We start from the raw sequence: 22,939 nt of genomic DNA, 5'->3' as shown, positions 1-22,939 counted from the left end.
CGTCTGTCTGCTCACCATTGATGTACTGGCTACACTGTTACCATGGCCTCATTCAAGATGCCACTATCCGAGTCGTTGCCGCAGCTACTAAAGCCTTGCAAGCAACTGAACCAATACCTATCGACTTAAGAGTCTTCTCGGGCGACGTGAAAGGCAGAACCCGTTCCTTCACCACAAGGAGCACAAAAAAATTACACGTCATCTCCCCCTACGGGCAACCATGGTGGGATGCGAAAGCATCGCGGGGGGTGCGCGTCGAGGCGTTTGAATTACCGCTTGCCGACGCTGACGTTTACATTCGGCTTCTCGAGCCTTCCTCTGCTCCACGGCGGTGGCGCTGCTGCTGCAACTAGCGCCGACGTTGACTTTGTTCATGGTGTTTCGCACACCGTTGCACAGGGAGAGAATGACGGAAGCAGAGCGAATGCGCACTTTATACTGCGCCAAGACACTTGCGCCGCCTACCGGTGTACCCTTAGAGAGAGGGAAGAGAGAGTGAGAGAGAGAGTCATATGCAATGATTTGCTGCGCTGCACCTGTGGCGGAGAGGGGGAGGAGGAGAGTGCACATCTGCGTAAGAGAGGAGAATGAGGGAGAGTTGCGCATGTGCAGTATGGGTGCGGACGCCACAGAACGGACACTGCCCCGAGCACAAGATGCTTTCGCATCTAAAATTGAACAGTAATAATAATAATTTGTGGGGTTTTATGTCTCAAAACCAGGATATGATTATGAGAGGCATCATAGTGGAGGGCTCTGGAAATTTAGATCAACCGGTGTTCTTTAACGTGCACCTAAATCCAAGCACACAGGCCTCTAGCAGTTTGCCTACATTGAAATGCAGTCGTTGCGGCAGGGATTCGATCGCGTGACCTTCGGGCCAGCAGTCGAGCACCATAACCACTAGACAAGTTTAAACAGTGCATTAGCAACAATGACAAATATCAAGTCAGATTTACTAAGGCCCTAGATTACCACGAAAAGGTAGGCCACATGATAAGCTGCATTCTTGTTACCTTGAGCACCTGCAGTGTTCTAGAATCTGTACCAACTGCCACCAGCCCCTTGCTTGGACAGCAGCCAGTACATCCAGGCAGTTCACCAAGTGATTATGCAAGCGTCAGTGCGAATGCCAGAGCAACGACACCATGGCTACAAACACCGAACCTCCAGGGAACGTATCCCGAACTATAGGACCTGGTCTCACGCAGGGCACTAAGAGCTTTGAGGGAGGAGTAAGCTGAATTGTTGGTTTGATAACCACTTTGAGTAAAAGGATTTGGACGATGACAACGCGAGGAACAGCATAGGGATAATTAAGAGAAAGGCAAGGCTGCCAGTCAATCCTTCAAGGTAATCCTTGAAGGATTACCTTGAAGAGCAGCCCAACAACACAGCAAGAGAGGGGAGAGAGTGATGTTGACAGTATCCGCAGAAAGGGCGAAACGTCGCAGATAAAATGAGCAGCTGTTGGTTACGTCATATTGATGACAATGCTACGTTTGCTATTGACATTTGGTCAGCAGCAGATAGGTATCCAGGACAATGAAACAACACAAATATACCGAGGTTAAAATAAGGTCCTTAATTGTGCAAAACAGTGTAGATTTTCGGTTTCTGCAACTTCATATAATTTGCATGAAACACAATGCAAACAGGCAACACATTGAAAGGCAACACATACAGGGACGTGCATATATTACTTAAAGGACCCCTGACACCGAATTTGGAAACTCGAGATGCTTGTGTTGTTTGATAGTCCTGCATGCGGGGGCACTTCTGACCGATTATGAGTGACGAGCGTTGCCTTTAAGATATTTTAATTTGGTTTTAAAGTAAGCCTGAGTGCTCATCTGAATTTTGAACTCCTATCAACATAACCACTAGTATGACGTAGACGTAGGCCCCTTGTGACGTTGCAGAGGTAAAGCAAGTGTTGTCGACGTCACAGACAGAAATATGCGCGGTGCATGCACTGTGGTATATTGCGAAGCATGTTCGCTCTCCCACCTTCTCCTTCTTCGGTACGTATCGGCAGGCAGCGTGAGCTCTCCGTGTGTGTGTTCTCCAACTGGCAGTTCAACAAGCGCATGGCTGACGTCACCCAATACTGAGCGCATGTCATCACGCGTGCCCCGAGGCGCGACCGCCTCGGCGCGGCGCTAGTTTCTTATCCTCTTTCGGCGCGCGTTTTGAACCTACACTAAAAATGACCATAATTAACGCTGCTAGGATTAATTAGACATCACGTTGGAGGATTTACGGTGTCATTCCGTGATTACAAGACATAGACCTACTTATCACAACATAAATGTCACAAACAAGAAATCGGCTGTCAGGGGCCCTTTAAAATCTTAGAAAAAATATTTCACGTTTACTGCTGCTCTCTTCTTGCTCAAATTTCTCAGAAAGCTCCATCTTATTGTCAATATTTTTTAATGTGGCTCACAGCACAGTTATATTCCAGTCTAAATCATCTTACCAAGAGTTCCCACTGATAAATCAAGGTCACAAGCTGATATATCTTATTGAACACTTGGTCTTTCTCTCTCTGAATGTAACATTATTTAGCCGGAAACAATCATCTTCATGGTGTCCGCCAAGTTATCAGCTGTAAAAAAAAGAAAAGGAAAACAAATATACAAAAGGCCGTCATATTTACAGACTCCTTAAGTGTCGTAAAATGTTTGAAATCGTTCCATAGTCGTGAAATTCTGCATTAAATGACCTTCATTACAGCATATGTGTGTACAGCATATGTGTCAAGCCAGGAAATCAGAGTATGCTGGGGGCCTGCACTCAGAAATTTTTATGATAACAACCTTGCATACGAAGCTTCCTCCACAACAGTATCAAGAGGGAACAACAACTCTATGGCTGTCCCTGCCGTAAACTTGAAATGCTTCTTGAGGAAACAGCTTGAGAGCTACTGGCAGTGGTTATGGGACAAGGAATTTCATAATAAACTAGACGTCACTAACAGTGATAGAAGTGCTGCTCCAATTGCTCCAAACTGCTCCTAAAGAGAAATGCTGCTACATGCTGCTTTAAACTGGGATTTTTGTTAGTAACTGCTCCAAAACTGCTCTGAAGCGGCACTGAGAAAATGAAGACGAGGAACTTTAACTGGTCACCAACTAGCAAGCCCTAAAGAAACCAAAACGATCTGTATATTGTCATACTAAATATGCTACTAATGCACAGCTTTATCGGCTTTGATCTCATTTATGCTACAATAACTGGCATATCAAGCATATAGCTCATTTTGCATTTTTTTTTTCAGCTTGACATGCAGGCTTTTTTCGTGAAATGTGAGAATGACCAAGATTGATTTGATTTCATACTGATTACCAACTGCTGCATCAGTCACTGTGGTTACTTCTATAATGTGTTTCTCGGCTTTGCCGGTTTGATCTCGTTTCTGCCACAAGTATTGGTATTGGGAATACATAGCTGCCGCGCCGCGGTGGTCTAGTGGTTATGATGCTCGACTGCTGACCCGAAGGTTGCGGGATCGAATCCTGGCCGCAACGTCTGCATTTTCGATGGAGACGAAAATGTTTGAGGCCTGTGTACTTACATTTAAGTGCTCGTTAAAGAACCTCAGGTAGTCGAAATTTCCGGAGCCCTCCACTACGGCATCCCTCATAATCATATTGTGGTTTTGGGACGTTAAACCCTAGATACTATACTATGCTATTGTAAATACACGGCTCATTTTGCAGCGCATTCAGTAACAGTCTTTTAGATGCGAAGTATCTTAAGGCCGAGCTCAATCCGGTGGTGTGCGGCGTGACCACCCTTACTGCGCATGCACATACCCTCTCCACACACCTCCTCTCCACTCACCCTCTCCACTTTCCCTCTCCCCTCCCCTTCCCCTTTCCACTCTTCCTCTGAAACGCGGGCCAGACATGCCGAAATTCTCTCCTGCGCAACGCCGCGATGAGCTCGAGCGCATGCGCGTCCCCTCCCCTTCTCTCTCCTCTCCTACGCTGCCCCCCTCTCGCCCGCCTGTCGACCGCGTTCCCCGCTCGCCCTGTGAGAATTAACGGCCAGGCTAGATGGAAGATACGACGCGCGTAGCGTCTCTCTTCGCGTTCCACGACGCGAGGTCGGTAGCATGCCCAACGAACGCCAACGGAACGCGATCTTGCAAGTGCTCCGGCTTCGCATCGCCTCATGGTTCCCTTTAGCGGGAGATGGTGTAATTTTTTACTTGTTTGTTTCTTGCAATTTACATTGATTGTTGTCTTCGAAATATCTGTGATAATGAATATCAATATTTAGACACGGTTTGGCGACACTTTCAACTCCAGGAGTTGTATGGCATATTTTGCCATCTGCTCCTAGAACACCAATAGCTGCTCCAATCTAGCATTTTTTTCTGCTCCGAAAGCACTTGTGGCTGCTCCAAAGCAGTATTTTTTCTGCTCCAAAATCTCCAAAAAGTAGAAAGTCACTGCACCAAGACCCATATAGGTAATTGGACACTCACACAGAAAATGCAGCTAATGAAAGTTGCGTTATGTTGACTAAGGATCTGTCACGCATATACAAGGTACGTACACGTCCTTGAAATGCCTGAAAACCCTTGAAATTGAAAAGTCAGTGATTCCACTCCTGCGCCAACTGCGCCAAAGTGCGCCATATTGCATTTACTGCGCCATTCTGATAATATCGATGAAAATTGCGCCAAACTGCGCCAGAGTCTCGGGTTTGGGGGCGTCTATCACCAGCAATACCGCCGGCGCGTCAAAATATGTGCAGCGTGAGCTTGGGGCCGTCAATGTTACAACTACCGACCAAGAATAATTCCACTGAATTAACAGCGCTGGCGCGTGCGTCCCGCGTAAGCCATGACGCTATGCACGGTGCCGACGCAGCTTTTGTTCTGCAAGTCGGCTCCGCGGCAAAACGCGCTCTCCGCAGAGGCTCGTGACGTCTAGGCCAATCGGCAGCGTGAAAGTGTGGCGGGGATTCATCGGCGGACGTCGTCTGTTCCAGAAACGCTGCTGATAGCTCGTTTCAAGCGTCGCACGGCACGCAATGAAAGCAATGTTCAGTAACAACTACACGCGTGCCGCTAAAATGTCTGTCACTTCTGTTTCTGGACAATGAAATCTGGGATCGCTAACGATAGATATATAACAATATCAAATTTCCGTGCTTCGCGTCTATGGAAGAGCACGTCAACGGCGGGAACGCGTTGACACTTTTCCTCAAATATACTTTATCTATGGATCTTAATCCAGCAGAGCTTTTTCGTAATTCCTTCCACCAGGACATCCGGGTTTGTAATCGCTTTGCGGTAAATACCCCCTTAAAGGGCCTGCTCTTTCGAGCTCGTGAGTGCTAGGGTCCCAATTCGAATGTTCTGCTTGTTTTATTTTTTAAAGTCATCTCATTAATAAAATTAATTGTATTGTTATATGAGGTAAGGCTAACAGCTAACCCTTTTGAACCCGATGTCGCGTTACTTAACGAAACGCTGATTTAAAGGAATACGGCCGCTCCAGGAACCGAAGCTATTTTCATGCTGTCAGTTTTCTGAACGCGAAGTTAGCGTTGAGCGCACAGCAACTTTACGAGCCGTCTCCTGATACCTCGAGATAGTGCGCGCGCCAGCGACTGCGCCCTTCGAGCGACGCAGTCAACTCCCCCACCCCCTCCACTCCTCCGGCGTCTGTTCATGACGAAAGACAGGCGGGGCGTTTCCTCTCTGATAAGCAATCGACGGCAGGCCCACACGCTGGAAGATGTTATCGCATGCGCTCTCCGTGCGACGGAGACTGCCGGCTCGTTTAATCTCCGCTTCAGCTGCGTTCGTCGCCAGCGCTCGCGAGCTTTTATCCGCGGGTAGAATGCACGGGGTGATTTTATCAGTTAGGACTTTATACGGAAAATGACGGCAACAGCGACGGCAAAAACCCGTCGAGAGTGTCCATATATAATTGCTATCAGAATAAAAAGAAAAAAAAAAGGTTGAGCCATACTGCACTCTGCGAAATGGATGATTAGCGAAGCTGTTTCGCGCACGGCACAAAGGTGACATGGTGGGGGACAGTTTGGTATGCAAGGCCAAGTTGCTAGCGCCCAGGCTGTTTACGTTCAATACTCGCAATATTAATGCGAAAGCCTGAAACGCTAAAATTGACCGTCGGCGGCGTCAAACGATTGGTGCAAAAAATGTCACGTGATAACGTCACCATGACGTCATAAATCGTGATGTCACGTGATGACGTCATCACGTGACATCGTCTCTTTGCATTGCTTCCGTGATCGGTGCGCCGATCTCTGGAGCTAGTTCAAAACCAGGTAAGGTGCAGAAAGCTTGCAATGCCTCCAATTCCGGAGGCGGTGCAAAATCACGTTAGGTGCAGAAAGCTTGCAGAGAGGAGGGGGAGGATCGCTACATCAATCGAGAAAAAAAAAACGGCACCTGGCTTTCGCCTTGGAGTTGTCTTAGGGGAATGCATTAGGGACAGTGCGACTCTTTAGCATTCAGACACTAATGTACGTCACAGCCTTTGTCTACCACGTCTGCTGATAACCACATAGATGTACTTATAGAGTGTTATTTCATAAAGTACAATTTCATTGACGCAGTATTCTGTTTATAGAGGTTAATCCAGAACACTCCACTGCATGAGCCCTTATTTTTGTATTATAGAGTGAAATATGGAGTTCTCCTGAGATGATTTTTTTCCATGAGATTTGCAATGAATGCAAATATTTCCAGCTCTTCATAAGAGCCCCATAATAATAATTTAGGTGCTTGAATGGTAATGCAATTTGTTTCTCCAGTGCACTCCAGGATGTAGAATTAGCTGCTCCTGAGTGCTCCCAGATGCAAAATTACCTGCTCCAAAGTGCTCCACGATGGAAATTTTTGCTGCTCCAAAGTGCTCCAAAATGAAAATTTTGCTGCTACAAAAATTGCTCCAAATCAGAAGTCCTCGGTAGCATCACTGAAAAGTACATTTTCAAGGCCCTCTAATTTCTTGACAAATATAGTCTAATATTGACTATGTGACCTGCTTTTTATGGTAGATAAGCATTCATCTGGTAAACTCTCCATTTTAGAAGCAATACGCCTCTGTGAGTGCACATGTTCTGCTTTCTAGGACTTGGGCGGAACTCGAAACCTGACTCAGTGAACTTGGAAACACATATTGTTGCTTATGTTGAATTCCAGTGGCAAAGTCGGAGCAAGCTTTTCTGCACCTTTTGGAGCAAGTGTGTTCCAATGGCAGAGTGAGGGCGAGAGTCAAGCGTTCCAATGGGAGAGTCGGAGTGGATTCAAAGTGGGAGTCACTCTGTGTAGCAGGAAAAGTTGCTCCGCCGAAATCGGCTGGGTCGACCGGAACTCAGCGTGACGTACTTCCTTTAACACGTTTGCCTGCTTGAGGGCGTTGCTGCTGTCGCGTGTTTTGGCAGTAATGGCGGACGACATGGGCGTCTGGGCCACGACCTCCTGGTCTGGGCATATCATGTGGCATTGCTTCCGCTGATCAATAGTGACAGCTCCGAGTCAGAAAATTCCAGTTCCTGCACAAGCGATTCATCGGATAGTGAAAGCGACGCTGAAACTGCCGCGCACGAGCGGGAATTCGACAGCGCGATTAGCAGAATGGAATAACTACACGCAAAGTATTCTAGGTAACTCCAGCACTTCCGCTTTCTTCTTGCTCCCATGCTTGCTCCGGCGACGCGGATTGTGTTCCAATCGCGGGTTTGGAGGCGTTGCTCTAGGCCAGAGTCGAGTGCTCGCTGGCAGAGTCCATCAGCTGCTCTGACTCTGCCATTGGAATTCAACAGTAGTGTTGTCTCCCCTCTTGTGTTTACTCTACCTCCTTCATCACCTTGTCCTATCGTTTGCTTGATTTCCCCACCTGTCGGTCTGCCTTCTTCCACTTTCGACATACCTTATGGCGACTAAACACCACCTCTGGCTCTTGTGGTACTTTTCTCTCCTCTGTCTCTGTCATGTGAGCAGCACACAAAGAGAGCCTACTAATGCTCGATTGACATCTACCTAAGTAATCAGTAGCTCAAGGAATATCAACTGTCCTCATGCAACTAGAGTTGAGGGTACATAAATACTACTTGTTCACTGTTCAGTTCACCATACTGGCATGAGTCCAATTTGTATCCAATTCAGTCCATGTCAAAGCTCAAAAACAGGAATGGCCTGATGACTCTAGGCTGTTATAAAAGTATTCAAGGATCAAATTGTCAACGTGGGGAAGAAAAAAAAGGAACTTGAGGCAGTCATTGCTGTTTTACCCGCTTTCAGCAGATCTCTACCCAGAAAAAAGGGAAGCGTCATACAACATCACCGTTGTAATGAAACTGAGCACTTTGTCAAAGACTGAAAAAAGTTAACAGGAAAACTGAAGAACGTTACCTAGCTAATAATATATGTCCCAGCTGCTGTGTGAATGTTGTGAAGTGTCCACGTTAATCACTTAATGTGATAAAGACTGGAATTTCTAGTCTAATTTTTTTATTTATGCTGCAATAAAGCTATCTATACTATTTTGGAACATTGTTAGAGCAACAAATTCTTAATTGGGATACAGCTTTGCGTTCTTGAAAAACCTTTGACAGGGACTCTTAAGTTGTTGACAGCTCTTGAACTTTGGGCTTTGAAAACCATACGAACTAGGCTTTATACAGATCCTTGAAATTCCTGCAACTGTTTTCTTTCCTGAAAACCCTTGAATTACTTGACAAAAGTTATAAGTAACATGGGACCTGCTTTCTATGGTAGATGAAAATTCATCTGGCAACACTTGTGTGAGTGCACAGGCGATCCTTGTTTCACTTACGTGGAACTCGGAACCGCACTGTGAACAGAAACAGACATGTTTTGGCACTCAGTGTTGGGTCCCCTCCAATGTTTACGCTGCCTTCATGCCTTGTCTTATCATTCATTTCATTTCCCACCTGTCGGTCTGGCTTCTCCCACTTCCTTTCTCTGAACTTACCTCCTAATGACTTGACTCCACCTTACGCTGCTTTTTCTCCTCTATCTCTGTCAAACGACCAGTGCATGAAGTGAAGCAATACTCATGCTCTATTGATATCGATCAGTGTATTCAACACCTCCACAAATATCCGCTTTCCTCGTGCAGCCAGTGTTGTAAAAGAGTATGCTGTGTGGGAGCCAGATACTCAAAGTAAGAATTTTTAGTTAATGATACTGATCACGCTACTGGCACTCAGTGACTGGCTTCTATGCAGTGTGTGTATGTGTGTGTGTGTGTGTTTTTTTTATACAAGGATGTTGACTACTATACATAGACACTGGATATTCATTGAACGGCTGCCCATATGCTGGCATCAGTTCAGCCTATATCCCATTCACTCCATATCAAAGCTAAAAAAATGGGATAAGCTTGATGACTATAAGCAGTCAAAAAACACGGCTGATCCCTCTGTCATAGGAATCGGTATAACACGAAAGTGAAACGTGTCTTCACAGACGTAGTTAAGATTGGGTCGGACAGGCCCGGCTGCTCAGATCCTGGCAAACTTGAGTTTATTTACACACATTTGCACTTGATGAGAAAACAAAGGCCGGGGCGGCCACTGAACAGCTCTCGCGACAACAACTGGGCTGGACCCGCACCAAGCGTTCAAGCCCTTAAAGGGACCGACAACCAACTTTTGCGGTACCCGTTTTCTTGAGTGCAACGGGAAGCTTACCGGTCAGAGCTTCTAATCACGGAGTGGTAACGCCGAGAACGCCGTAAAACATTTGTAATCAGAGTTTTTCGATCTGCAGCGATTATGCAGTCTTAATATCACATGCTGCAAACAGTGAGAGGTGAGCGCGATAGCGATTATACGCCAGCAGTGGTGACAAGTTATGCTCTAAGTATGAAAAGGTAATGTTAGGTTTGCAAAGCCTGCGGTGCCGCGACTACTGCTTTCTAGCCGATTAAATTATTTTACAATAATTATAGCGTTTTTCTGGGGCTTCTTGTAGAAGTACTTTGGCCGTACACAGGTCGCTTTATCGCATTTTAGTCAAGCCAAGCTAAGCCTTCGAAAACGAAACAAGTGGTAGGATACACCAGCAGTGTTGTTCATGAAGTGGTAGCAATCCTCCACAGAACAGTAAGTCGATGGCATTTTGCGAGCAGCAGCGCAAACTCGCGTGCTACTCTTCAAAAGTCCGATACGACGAGAGCAGACGAGAGTCGAGCTACGCGGGAAACGCCGCCGGACGCCTCGCGCATGCGCCGCAGCGTCTGTTGCACTGGAAGCCACGAAAGCAGCGCCGCATCTCATGCTTTAATTCTTTTACCTTAGAAACAAACGGGATTCGACAATAACATACATATTCAAAATTTCAGCCCTCGTTCTGGTGCGTGTAAAAGCATTGGATTACGTACAACAAAGTGCTTAATACCCCTGTCACACGGCAAATCTAATGTCATTTACAGCTAATGTCATTCGTTTGTAATGTCATTTGTTTGCTGTCACACGGGGAAACTAATGCCATTCGATGAAAATGACATTTCCAGTCGAATGAGTTCCCGAAACACATTCGCATTCGATTTCGGACCGAATGCGTAGTCTCGACACCAGGGACCTTTTAGGGAGATAACTGTTGACTTATGTATGCGTAACTTTTGTCATTCGTAAATATCTTATTCTTTACTAGATTAACTTATTACTGGTTTGATCACGTAACAGCACGCGCGAAAGTTTCTAAAAGAAAGCTACTCTCAACTACAGCGGCTGGACGCCGGCCATGTTTCATTTGTGCTACAGTGTTCTCTCTTGCTGTTGCCCGTATCGCGGGTGTTGATCGTCCGATTGCACGTGTTTTGGTGATCAAGGTGGTGACTACACGAATTAGCTGCCGCCGTCTCATTTCTGCAGCCGGAGTGTCAGTCGTGCTCGCACGCTTTAGTTCACTGTACGCGCGCCCGGTCATATCGTCGGCCATGTTGGTTTTCGATTAGTTCTTGGCTTGACTTCGTTTGTGTCGTACAGCTGTGGCAAGTTGTGTAAAACGGCTGCGTTTATATTCTTCGAGCAGCTTTTTAGTGATAGAAAATTATTTTCTAGGATACACGCATGTGAGATGCAAGTTTTAATAGATTTTTGTTTTTCCCAACGTCACGGCTCCGGAGTGCTAAAGGGGTGGTGCCATCAAATTTCCAGGCTATAACAAGCCTATTGTGGGTTTCCTCTGTATGCAAGGACACTCCACACGAAGGGTCGGACACAGCGAACGTTTAGAATATATTTTAATTCACTTCCAAAGTGTACCTAAATGCCCATTCTCCCGATCGAAACCCATCGCCAGCGCGCCAACACTGACGTAGATCTGTAGGATGGGCAACGAAAGTTGCAGTGACGTCACACCAAATCTGCTGTAGTAACGTGAGTGACCTCCGGACCTCCGCCACTTCCGCAACGTACGTACCGGCTGTAGTGAACTAGAATATATTCTAGTTCACTATAGTACCGGCAAAGCATCGGTTGCTACATCACTCGCCGAGTTTCGATCGCTTCCTGGCCAAGTGCGTCACAGCCTTGTGTGGTCACGTGACCACGCCTCCTACACTTCTACGTACTGCCCAACCTCGGCGCCCAGAAACCGAAACCGAAAGTTGTCCACATCAAAAGGCGATATTCAATTATTTAGCGAGAATACATGAATCTTGGTACGTGCATCATGCTTCCTGGAGCTATAGAAAACGCTCACAGCAAAGAACGCGCAAGCCACAAATTTGGTGGCACCACCCCTTGCTAAGGTCATGGTCATCATTTTAAAATGTCATTTGTTTTCGTCGTGTGACAGCAGGCAGGTAAAATGACATTAAGTTCACCTAATGTCATTTGTTGTAAATGACATTAGATTTGCCGTGTGACAGAGAATATCTCTAAGTCCTTCGTCCCTGGATCAGAGTCGGCGCCAAGCACGACCTCTGTCCCCTCCGCAATCTCTCCGTCGAGCCCCAAGCTCTCCCCTCCCCTCTCCTATTTCTTCCTTTAAATCCCCCCTGTCTCGTCTGAGACCGCCTTACGGGACCAACCCTTCTCGATACTCCACCAATGAAGCAGAGAACTTTGTTTCTCTCAGAGACGTATCTCCGCCTCCACGTTCCCACGCTTTGCTGCCCTCACTATGCGGCAAGCCAACTAAAGACGCCATCAGTCACATACACAGTCAAAGTACACTGAAATACACTCCACCAACGTGCCCAGTTTACAGTGCCGTCTCGAACCTTGTCTGCCACAAGATGCCGCCGCAAAACCACGTCGGTGCTCATTCAGTGAGGACCGTCGCGACGGCGACACATTGTTTACGTTGTCAGTCTCCGTGAGATCGCTTCCGCCGCACGGGTGACTCCGCCGCGAAAGGAGCGGTCGACAAAAGGTCGCGGGGTTCGGCTACAAAGGCGCGGGTAGAGGCGAACGGCCTAATGGCCCTTCTGGCGCGCCCCTTTTCCGCCGGGCGCCGTCTGCCAATTAGTCACCGTTGATCCGCACTGGTGAAATCTTCCCCCGAACATAACTGACGTAGTTGAGCGTTTGTTGTGCATTGTTTCGGCACAAGGGCGAAGGAATGAATGCTAGAGCAACAAATTGCAATGTCACGCGAAGAATGGCAAGCAGCTCGAAACTCGCAACGCGCTGCTTGAGCAGAAAGGACTCACGCAAAGAAAATACACAGGATGAGCACGAACTAACGACTGTCACAGCTCGACAGTTAAAGTGCGCTGCTAAAACACAAAGGAGGGCGCACGAAACGAACACACAAGTATACACAGGATGAGCGCGAATTGTCACAGTTGTAACTTATTTGTGTGTGAGCAGTGCACTCGTTTCACAAAAGCGGCCGCTGCAGTGAGCGAAGTGACCTTCGTGCTCTGTAATTTCAACGCAAACTTCCGGTGAGAGCACAAGACGTACAACCCCCCCCCCCCCCCCCCATCACGAGATAAGCGCGCGCTCACAAGCAACCACGCCCTGTGGGGCGGCGCGCGCAGGGCAACAACATTTAAAGTGCGCTCTTCGAGCCCTTCGCACCAGCTCGCTAGTGATAACGAAAACACGCTGAGGTGCCGCCGATTTCTGAGTTCCGCCAGCAGTAAATGGTGTATATAAATAGCTCGCCGTTAGCATAATGAAGAACGTGCCGTCTGTGGCCGAGTCGGTTCGCGTCGTGCGCTGCGGAGCGAGAGGTCGTAGGTTCGACTCCAGGTGACGTAACTTTTTCTTCTAGTTTCTTTTTTGCCATCTCTTAGTGCATATTTTACAACGTCACATCCCCATTGGCATTATACCCCATTGATTAATCTGGGTGAATGTGGCCTACGAACACATTGTCAGCAAGACGCCATGTCAAAACAGTGGTATGCAAATCGTGAGGATGTTGTGTACTCCCTTTCTTGATAGCTCTGCTAAGCAGTGCTGTAAAATAGGTAGGGGGAGCAAGACTTCAAAGGATTCGAGTCCTTTTCAGGCAATATCCTCTTAACTACTTCAGAAGTTCTCTGGAGACATATATGAGTACTTTACTAGTCTTCGCTTATTTTGTTGCTTAGTGTTCACCTTCTTTTCTTTTTTTTTTTCAGTTGCTCAAATTTTTCCCTCCATCTCTCACCCTCTGATGATACCACACTTTCAAAGGGGTTGTTGGCGTAGCATCGCTTTCAAACTACTACTCAGTGTCTATAGGAAAGAAGGGGAATGTACAAGGGCCCGTTTTTTTTGTTAGACGCAACCAAATGAAACCAGCAGACAATGAAGCCAAGCGAGGTATAGGAGGCATTATTTGGAGTTTTTTACTGTAGTGTAGTAATTATGACATGAATGGAAAGGAATTAAAGTGGACAGAAAAACAACTTCGCCGCCGATAGGGACCGAGCCTACAACCATCAGATTGTCGTTCGGTCCATGATGTTCAGGACGTGGCAGAGTTAGATGGAGAACATATAAAAGGTGTTTCAGGTAACTATCGCATTATAAGCAAGTAAACCATTACAACACACATATGACTACTGATTTGCGCGCTTCTCTTATTTTGTAGATAGGAACTTGTCTAAGATTGAAGCTATGTAGAGTGCTGCATAATACAACATTGTTGCGTCAACATATGCTGATGCTAAACTAACTGCCACTCAGATCACAAAGCCTATCGAACAATCCTACATCGAGAACCCCTGTACAATGCGGCAATAAACAAATGCACCTGTGCATCCATCAAAGTTCATTTGCAAGCACTGGAGTAGCAGTGCGTGAGCGTGCATTTGTTTCATATTTTGCATACTTTGTGGGCTTTTGTTTTTTCTCGAAAAAGACAACCAGGTAAATTTTAGGACGAAATAAATTCTTGATTCTGAGGTTATTTGAGGTGGTGTACAACTTTATCATTTACACGTTTGAGATTCGAGCAATAATTTAAAAGTTTACCAATCAAAAACAAGTATACTTAATGATGAAAAAAAAATACTGGTTATAAGTGCACATGACTGCTACTAATGTGCAGTTGGTACAATTTCGCTAGGGCTCCTAGTCTTTTTAGATATTGATCACAATGAGCTGGCACGTTGTGTATATACCAAGTAAGGACAAGCACTGCAGATGTGCAATAAGCTCTTGTGTTGACCCCATGTAACAGCATTTTCACGTACTACATGTTTGCATGCCTCAAAAACAAAGCGACATTCAAAGGTTGTGTCTTTTCGTCAAAAGTACCTCGCAGGCGCATAGTATTTGCAACTATCTTTACCCTAAAATAAAAAGTGAATTATAGTTTGTAAGTGAATTAAGTGAATTGCAACAGTGCTTGCACTGAAGGTCATGGTGTAATGCAGTGGTATGTGTCTGAGCAAGATACATTGACCATGTTTATCACACATAAAGATTGGTACCACATACATCCAAAATAAGTTCTTGGAAGCATGATATGATTTTGATGCATTATTGCTAGCCCTAAATTATGTGCATACTGTTAGTAAATAGCATACTTTAGCTCGTGTGGCTGTTGGGAAACTTGCATGCTTTTGCATATGATACTTTTATGTGTTTCCTCCACTGGCATTACACAGTAATCTATTCCTTTGCTAAGTTTGTTAGTGACAATAACAAATGTTTCACAAACAGCACATCACTTTTCTGATCTCAGAATGTGTCTGAGCATTGCAAAGAGCAGGATGATGCAAGAAATTTCACTCTAGCAGGCACTGCACCCAATAATTTATAGTACCGTAGCATTATTAGCTATATGTTGAGATGATTGATAAAGTTTACTGATTAAGCTTTTGAATTCCGTTTTGAATTCTATTCATTCCTACCCATTCTTCTCCCCCAGTTTACAAGGATGGTGAGAAATTGATACCACACCACATTGTCACATGTGGCAAGGACCCATGTGATGTTGCTGATGAATTGTGGAACTTTGCAGCAGAGTGCAGCACCAAAAAGTAAACATTCATATGTACACACCTATTTAATAAAGTTCATTACTTTTTTTCTTGTTCTGTGCATGTCTGCGTGGTGTTGTGAACTTTCTATTTTCTGAGCTTAGCTGTGTGGATTTGCAATTCATCCTGGCTATTCTTGACTAGAGCAAACAGTTGCTCTTTATTACGCGTTGATTCGATTTTTTATTGTTTAGCATGGCTAAATCTAGAAAAAAAATTGGCCGCGTATCTGCGTGCTTCGCTGCAAATGTCGTCTAAAGACGATAGAAGAGGCGCTGCGTGAGATATGGACGCCATCTGGCAATACGTCGGGAAACATGAGTGCTGTGTTGCGGCCTGGTAGTCCCGGCGCAGCAGCAGGCGAAGACCGGCGGTGACCAACGCGACCGGCGGGGACGCCAGCCAGCCCGAACACGCGATTTGGCGCGAAGCGCTGAAGCAGAAGAAACGTCCGCACTCAACGAGTACTCTCCACACACTCTTTTATGTACACGTCGCCTGGGTAATTAAAATAGGAATGCCAGAGCGGCGCCCCATGGCATTCGTACAGTGCAATACAGAACCGAAACCGAAACGCAACAATGAGCTCGTGCAGAGGGCACGGAGGAAGGCAAGTTTCAGCGCAGCTTAAGAAACTAGGATCTTTAGAATTACGTATGTATGCATTTTCTATTAAAGGAACACACCACCTAATACTTACCTAGTGATGTTACGCCTCAGATATGCGTAATGTTTGCTTTTTGATCGACAATGTACACAAGTATGAACCTAGTCAGCCGTGCTAGATGGCTGGCCCTTGGGCAAGTGGTTCAACTTTGGCCGAGTGGCTGAATCGAGTGACGTGCCAACAGACAGAAAGACAGACCAAAATTTCTCCGTTTAAGTATCCCAAGAAAGACTATCGTCTTTAAAAAAAGATTTGTTGGAAGAACAGGAAACTCATTCTGCTGTTGTGCGCTTGTGGAGATTCGCTTGCCACAGTCCATTCTCAACATGACTGTGCCTACGAAACTTTCTGTATACATCGCCATGGGAATTGGTCCATCAGTTGGTCCATCATTAGAGGACACTTGAAAAGCGCGAACGACGAAGACGAAACACATACAACAGGACTGGCGCTTGCGAAAGTATTCCATTATTAAAAACGCAAGGCATTGTTTTACCTTAGATAATATCAGGCATATATCCCTCACATCGAATCTAGTAAAACTCATCGAAAGAATCTTACACATTCGGATAGATAATTGGTTGAATGAAAACATGATCTTGAGCCCATGCCAAATTGGATTCAGGCGTGGCTGCTCCATTTGGTGTGCGCACGTTGACATAGAAAGTAGAATACAACTTTCTCAATATCAGAAACAATGCGCTTTAGTAACTTTAGATATAGTACAAAAGCTTACGACAGTGTGGATAGTGGCGTACCAACTTTCCTCTTATATATATTCATTCGCGCTCAGTTTCATGTGATTTTTGATATCCAAAGAAAATCTACTCAGTTATGTTTAATAATATGAAGAAGTATACAGTCAGTCTTACGTAGCATACACCGGGACAACCATACATGTGCTATGCGTGTTATGCATGTAATAGTATTACAAGCATCACTTTTTATATATTAACCACACAACTTTATGCAGGAATACAACAATGTACATGGCGGCCTTCCCAGTAGTATAGATTTGTATCATTCAAAGAAATTTCGTTAATGTATAAAAGTTGCTCTCTATTAATTACGTTTTTAATGTTGGTAGTAATGAGCGCACGCACCTTTTCTTTTCATTAATTAATACTGCACTTTCTTGCACATATTCAGGATTGCGTATATTATATTTTGCCTTGTTTGCCCTTAGTCGAAATAGTGTTTGTAGTGCATTGTTATTATTGCTACTATTATTGTATCACTGTTCTGTTGCTATATTACCATTGCTGTTAACTTGTCAACCACAAGTTTCCCTTAAAGGGACACTAAAGAGAAACAATGAATTGGTTTAGATTGATAAAGTGTGCTCGGAGAAATCTTGTGTAGTTTATTTCACCACCATAGGTTTATTATTAGAGGAGAAAACCAAGTTCAAAGTTTCATTTTTAAATTTCGCGCCGAACTTTGTAATTCGTGACGTAAAAGATTTCAAAGAGCATTTAACGTATTTTGGCGCCACAGGCTCGGCGAAATTTCCACAAACTCGTTATGTCAAGTCTCTGGCCCCCTCAGAGGACAATGTACTTCGATTTAACCGATTAGGAACTACGTAGGCCCAAGCAGACGCCGTCAAATATATGTGACGTCACGGCAAATAGTGCGGGAATTCCAAGGTGGCGTCGCCACCTGTATTTTCTTTTTGCGCGTTTTCTCGCTTAAGCATCTTCTCGCAGCAAGCGTGGTGTTTTTGGTATCGTTCAAGACTACTTTACTAATGCGAGAAAAATCGTTTTGCTCTTTAGTGTCCCTTTAAAATGTAACAATTTGTGCTATTAGAGGCGTAGTACATTCTTTCTACTCAACGTATCTGCATTCGAGACCTTTGCATTTGTGACTTGGACGGCCTTCCGGCCCCTCCAAGTAAATGCGCCTATGTTAACAGTGTAACCACAAATTTTTGTTAAATAAATGTGGGTGATTAAAACGTTAAACTACCCCGCATTGTTCGTTAGCTGTTTATGACGGGTCGAAATTTTCTGGCTCTTGCACGCAACAGCTGCTCGTAACGCGTTGCAACAAATGACGCGAAAATTATCAGTCGCGTGTGACCACTTATGCATGACTGCGTAAAAAATAAGAGAACACACTATATTCAATGCAGCACATTTTTTACCATTGGTTCTTGGACATTCGTCAAATTTTTTGGTGTGCCGTAAAATCGCCTGCTTTTACGGGACGTCACAAATCTCTGAAATCTTGCGGCATTAAAATGACGTATGCTCCTTAAACATTGCATTACTATGCTGAACTATCACTAAACTTTTTCGGAATAGCCGGAGAGTATCTCATTCTGAACGCCATTCAGGAAGGCTGCCCGCCGCTCACACAGGCAGAGGCTAATTATAGCAGCAGGAGAGATGAATTAATATAAGCTTAAATATTTTTCGTTGTAGTGTAACGATGTTGCGCTGTTTCTGCGCGTATACAATTCTGTGAACGCAGCTTTGCTGAGAGAGGGAGAGAGACAAAAAAACATGGCTGATCCCTCTGTCATAGGAATCGGTATAACGCGAAAGTGACACGTGTCTTCACAGAAGTACTGCTTATTGTGCAGTGATATATGAGAGCTTGTACAATGTCTATTCGTGTTTGGCAGCTATAGCACCGTTTGACGTGGATGCACCCATGTTGACAGCATGTCTATGTCGCGACGACTAACGCCCATGATCATGATTAAACCGTTGCGCACGGTAGCTGAAGGTGTGAACATATATTTGGACACAGCGAATCGTGAATCCCGCGTAAGGATGATATCAACGAGCTCATAATCAACATTGGTACCCGGTATGCACTTCTTCAAAGCGTCGTGAATTAAGGAGAGAAACGGCACGGTGTGCGCTTTCTAGTAAAGGGTAGCCGACGCCTATGCTCATGCATACATAACACACACTGTGTTTCAGCAACACGGGAGGTAGAGGTTCGTAGCCTGAGCCGCAAACGCGTGCGTCCCGCTGGCCTCTGTTTCGCAGGCGCTGCTCTCGCTCCACCAAGGCACGACATTCGCCCGTCGAACTCGCGTCCTTTCTGCAACGCATATTGCAGCAGTTTTGTTAGTCGGTGCTCTCGCAATTGAAGCAGTCGGCGGCGGAGAAATCCCGTTGGTGCACGTGGGAGCTGCACTACTCCGATGAGCCAACGCACGCTAACACGAAGCCAAAGGCAAAGAACGTAACTGCGTCAAGGGTGCCTGGGCGACGCCAGCGCGGCCAGTCTACCGCTCTGGTATCGAGACGCTTTAACCATTACCTCCGATATCGCGTGCAATCTCGGAGTAAGCGCTAGTAAGTGTCGAGGGTGAAGCATTACTTCTTTTCTCATCTCACAGACGGCGGCACCGCCCCGCTCCGCCAGCCGCGAAAGAGAATTTGTGAAAGATATAAGGCGCGTTCGCGCCGCGTCTAGTATCTCCCGAGTTAGCTTAGTCGGTAGTGCGTCGAGCGCTTGCCGTCGCGGCCGCAACGTCGTGGGTTCGATTCCCAGCGGGATATCTTTTTCTTGGTTTTTTTTCTTTCTCACCCGTTGGCGTCCACTTTATCAACGTCATATCCGTGACGGATGTACTTGGTGGACCCCGGCATAAAACACTTTCGTGTTAAAAAAACATGGCTGATCCCTCTGTCATAGGAATCGGTATAACGCGAAAGTGACACGTGTCTTCACAGAAGTACTGCTTATTGTGCAGTGATATATGAGAGCTTGTACAATGTCTATTCGTGTTTGGCAGCTATAGCACCGTTTGACGTGGATGCACCCATGTTGACAGCATGTCTATGTCGCGACGACTAACGCCCATGATCATGATTAAACCGTTGCGCACGGTAGCTGAAGGTGTGAACATATATTTGGACACAGCGAATCGTGAATCCCGCGTAAGGATGATATCAACGAGCTCATAATCAACATTGGTACCCGGTATGCACTTCTTCAAAGCGTCGTGAATTAAGGAGAGAAACGGCACGGTGTGCGCTTTCTAGTAAAGGGTAGCCGACGCCTATGCTCATGCATACATAACACACACTGTGTTTCAGCAACACGGGAGGTAGAGGTTCGTAGCCTGAGCCGCAAACGCGTGCGTCCCGCTGGCCTCTGTCTCGCAGGCGCTGCTCTCGCTCCACCAAGGCACGACATTCGCCCGTCGAACTCGCGTCCTTTCTGCAACGCATATTGCAGCAGTTTTGTTAGTCGGTGCTCTCGCAATTGAAGCAGTCGGCGGCGGAGAAATCCCGTTGGTGCACGTGGGAGCTGCACTACTCCGATGAGCCAACGCACGCTAACACGAAGCCAAAGGCAAAGAACGTAACTGCGTCAAGGGTGCCTGGGCGACGCCAGCGCGGCCAGTCTACCGCTCTGGTATCGAGACGCTTTAACCATTACCTCCGATATCGCGTGCAATCTCGGAGTAAGCGCTAGTAAGTGTCGAGGGTGAAGCATTACTTCTTTTCTCATCTCACAGACGGCGGCACCGCCCCGCTCCGCCAGCCGCGAAAGAGAATTTGTGAAAGATATAAGGCGCGTTCGCGCCGCGTCTAGTATCTCCCGAGTTAGCTTAGTCGGTAGTGCGTCGAGCGCTTGCCGTCGCGGCCGCAACGTCGTGGGTTCGATTCCCAGCGGGGTATCTTTTTCTTGGTTTTTTTTCTTTCTCACCCGTTGGCGTCCACTTTATCAACGTCATATCCGTGACGGATGTACTTGGTGGACCCCGGCATAAAACACTTTCGTGTTAAAAATAAACAGCGCTGGTCGTGTGCGCTTTTTTGCTACCCGAGTTGTATATTGCGCTGTAAGAGTCGATTCAAGATGAATCAAGACCGCCTAGCTCGGCTGTCAATTCAGTCTCCTTAGTCCAGAAAACCGTGGACCTTGAAGATCTTCCTGGTACGGCAGAACAAGTTGCGGGGCAAGCTTGGAAGCTGGGCTTCCCAATGTGCTAGCCTCAATGTACTCGAGCCCATGCACGGCCTCACTCGTCTTCGATTTGTTGCAAGCCGCCGCGATCGCTGTAAGCTACCATATGATATCAAGGTGATGCAGGTTGATCGAAGACTAAAGGGCGAGACAGACGGTACGATTTTCCATGCGATGCGACGTCCGACACGGCAGTGGGGAAACCGGAATGGTGACCTTTCATAGCATCTGACAGCCACAATTCCCTCTCCCCCACCGCCGCGTCGGACGGCACATCGCATGGAAAATCGTACCGTCTGTCTCGCGCTTAAAGCGGAAACCTTTTTTAGCTCTCCCAGTTCGACTGAGCAAAAACATTTAACACTTGTGCACTATCATCGACCCACAGCAGCTTGGATATAGAGCAGCGGTGATGCTATTCCTTTTCGATGAAAGAAGATGAATATCCTGAGTAAGGAAGAGCGTTTCATCAGTCCATAAAGCGTTTACTGGTCCCCGCCTGTACTTGCGTCGTCGGTGATGTAAACTTCAGGCCATGTAAAGCAGAATAAAAGCATGACAGTGTGTTCTGACGCTATATAGCCCCTGGTCAGCGGTAGGCTCCTTTAGAATGCTGGAGCGCAAGGTGTGAAAGAGTCGCATAGGCGGCCTGCACCGAAGAGAGCCTACAGTGCGGGGTTGTGAGACGTGGCAGACAATTTTCACTGCAGAAGCGTAGGACAAATTTCTTTCTATAATGACGTGATCACTGTGTTGACGGAAAACTTCGCCACAGTGGTTCGTTTTCCAGTGTGCAGCCGACAGTGACCACTGTCGAAAGTGGGGGGGGGGGGCGCAAATTTTCTCAGTGGGGGGCTAGTGCCCCCCTTGCCTGCGAAAGTGTGGAGCATGCGAAACTGATACATTCGCTCCAGTACTTAGGTCTGCTACAATACTTTGTTGCAGCCCCGCCACGGTGGTCTAATGGTTATGACGCTCGACTGCTGACCCGGAGGTCGTGGGATCGAATCCTGGCCGCGGCGGCTGCATTTTTGATGGAGGCGAAAATGTTTGAGGCCCGTGTACTTAGACTTAGGTGCACGTTAAAGGAACCCCAGGTAGTCGAAATTTCCGGAGCCCTCCACTACGGCGTCCCTTATAATCATGTATGGTTTTGGGACGTTAAACTCCAGATATTATTATTGATATTTTGTTGAATGGATTTATGCTTTTTTAGGTGATTAAGAATTTTATTGCTCGCAATCCGTTGTGGCTTCTTCAAAATATAAACAAACGAGAGGTCTCCCGCAAGGGTCTGTATTATCACCGCTATTGTTTAATGTTTTACTATGTACTATTCCCATACAACATGACGTACAGGTATATGTGTATGCCGATCAGCAGATATTCACACACTGTACCAAATTCTGCAAACATATATGAACAGACTGGAAACGTGGCTGGAGGGCATTACTTATCGCTCAATATCAATAAAAGCGCAGTCGTAGGTTTAGTACAAAGTGTTCCAGTGCAAATTGCATTACTCTACCGACAAGACATTATACCCCAGGTAGAGTCAGGTATTTAGGGGTAACCTACACCGAAAAACTTAACTTGAGCCCGTCAACAATTTGCGGACAAAACGGATCTTCCTGCTGTGCCTTCAGTAGGTCCTCCCTGCTGAAGACGATACCGGCGGACGTGAGAGGGTCTACCAGGTATGCGTCCTCCCCCGCGAGGCGATCGACTGAAACGTCACTTCGCCGTCGGGGTTCGCGCCTTTCGACCCATTGGATCCAGAGGCCCCAGAGTCTACTTGGTGCGACTGCTCTGGGGAGTGGCGGACACAAGTGTCGGACGCCAAAACGGGGGCACGCGACAAGGCGTCAGCCAC

At 46.4% G+C, this 22,939-nt stretch overlaps 1 protein-coding gene across 1 annotated transcript in view; it reads left to right on the top strand.

Moving 5' to 3' along the window:
• The window catches only part of LOC119378997 (kinetochore protein Spc24), a 42,851-nt gene extending 27,330 nt beyond the window's left edge, over positions 1-15,521 (top strand). The window contains exon 5 of the mRNA XM_037648121.2: positions 15,347-15,521. Within this exon, the coding sequence (XP_037504049.1) occupies positions 15,347-15,462 (116 nt within the window). The 3' untranslated portion in view covers positions 15,463-15,521. The remainder of the gene's footprint in view (positions 1-15,346) is intronic.
• The last annotated feature ends 7,418 nt before the right edge of the window (positions 15,522-22,939 follow it).

This window comes from Rhipicephalus sanguineus, chromosome 1, assembly GCF_013339695.2.
Source record: "Rhipicephalus sanguineus isolate Rsan-2018 chromosome 1, BIME_Rsan_1.4, whole genome shotgun sequence".
Taxonomy (NCBI): domain Eukaryota; kingdom Metazoa; phylum Arthropoda; class Arachnida; order Ixodida; family Ixodidae; genus Rhipicephalus; species Rhipicephalus sanguineus.
The sequence above is the reverse complement of the archived record's forward strand: the minus strand, read 5'-3'. Positions and strand labels throughout refer to the sequence as shown.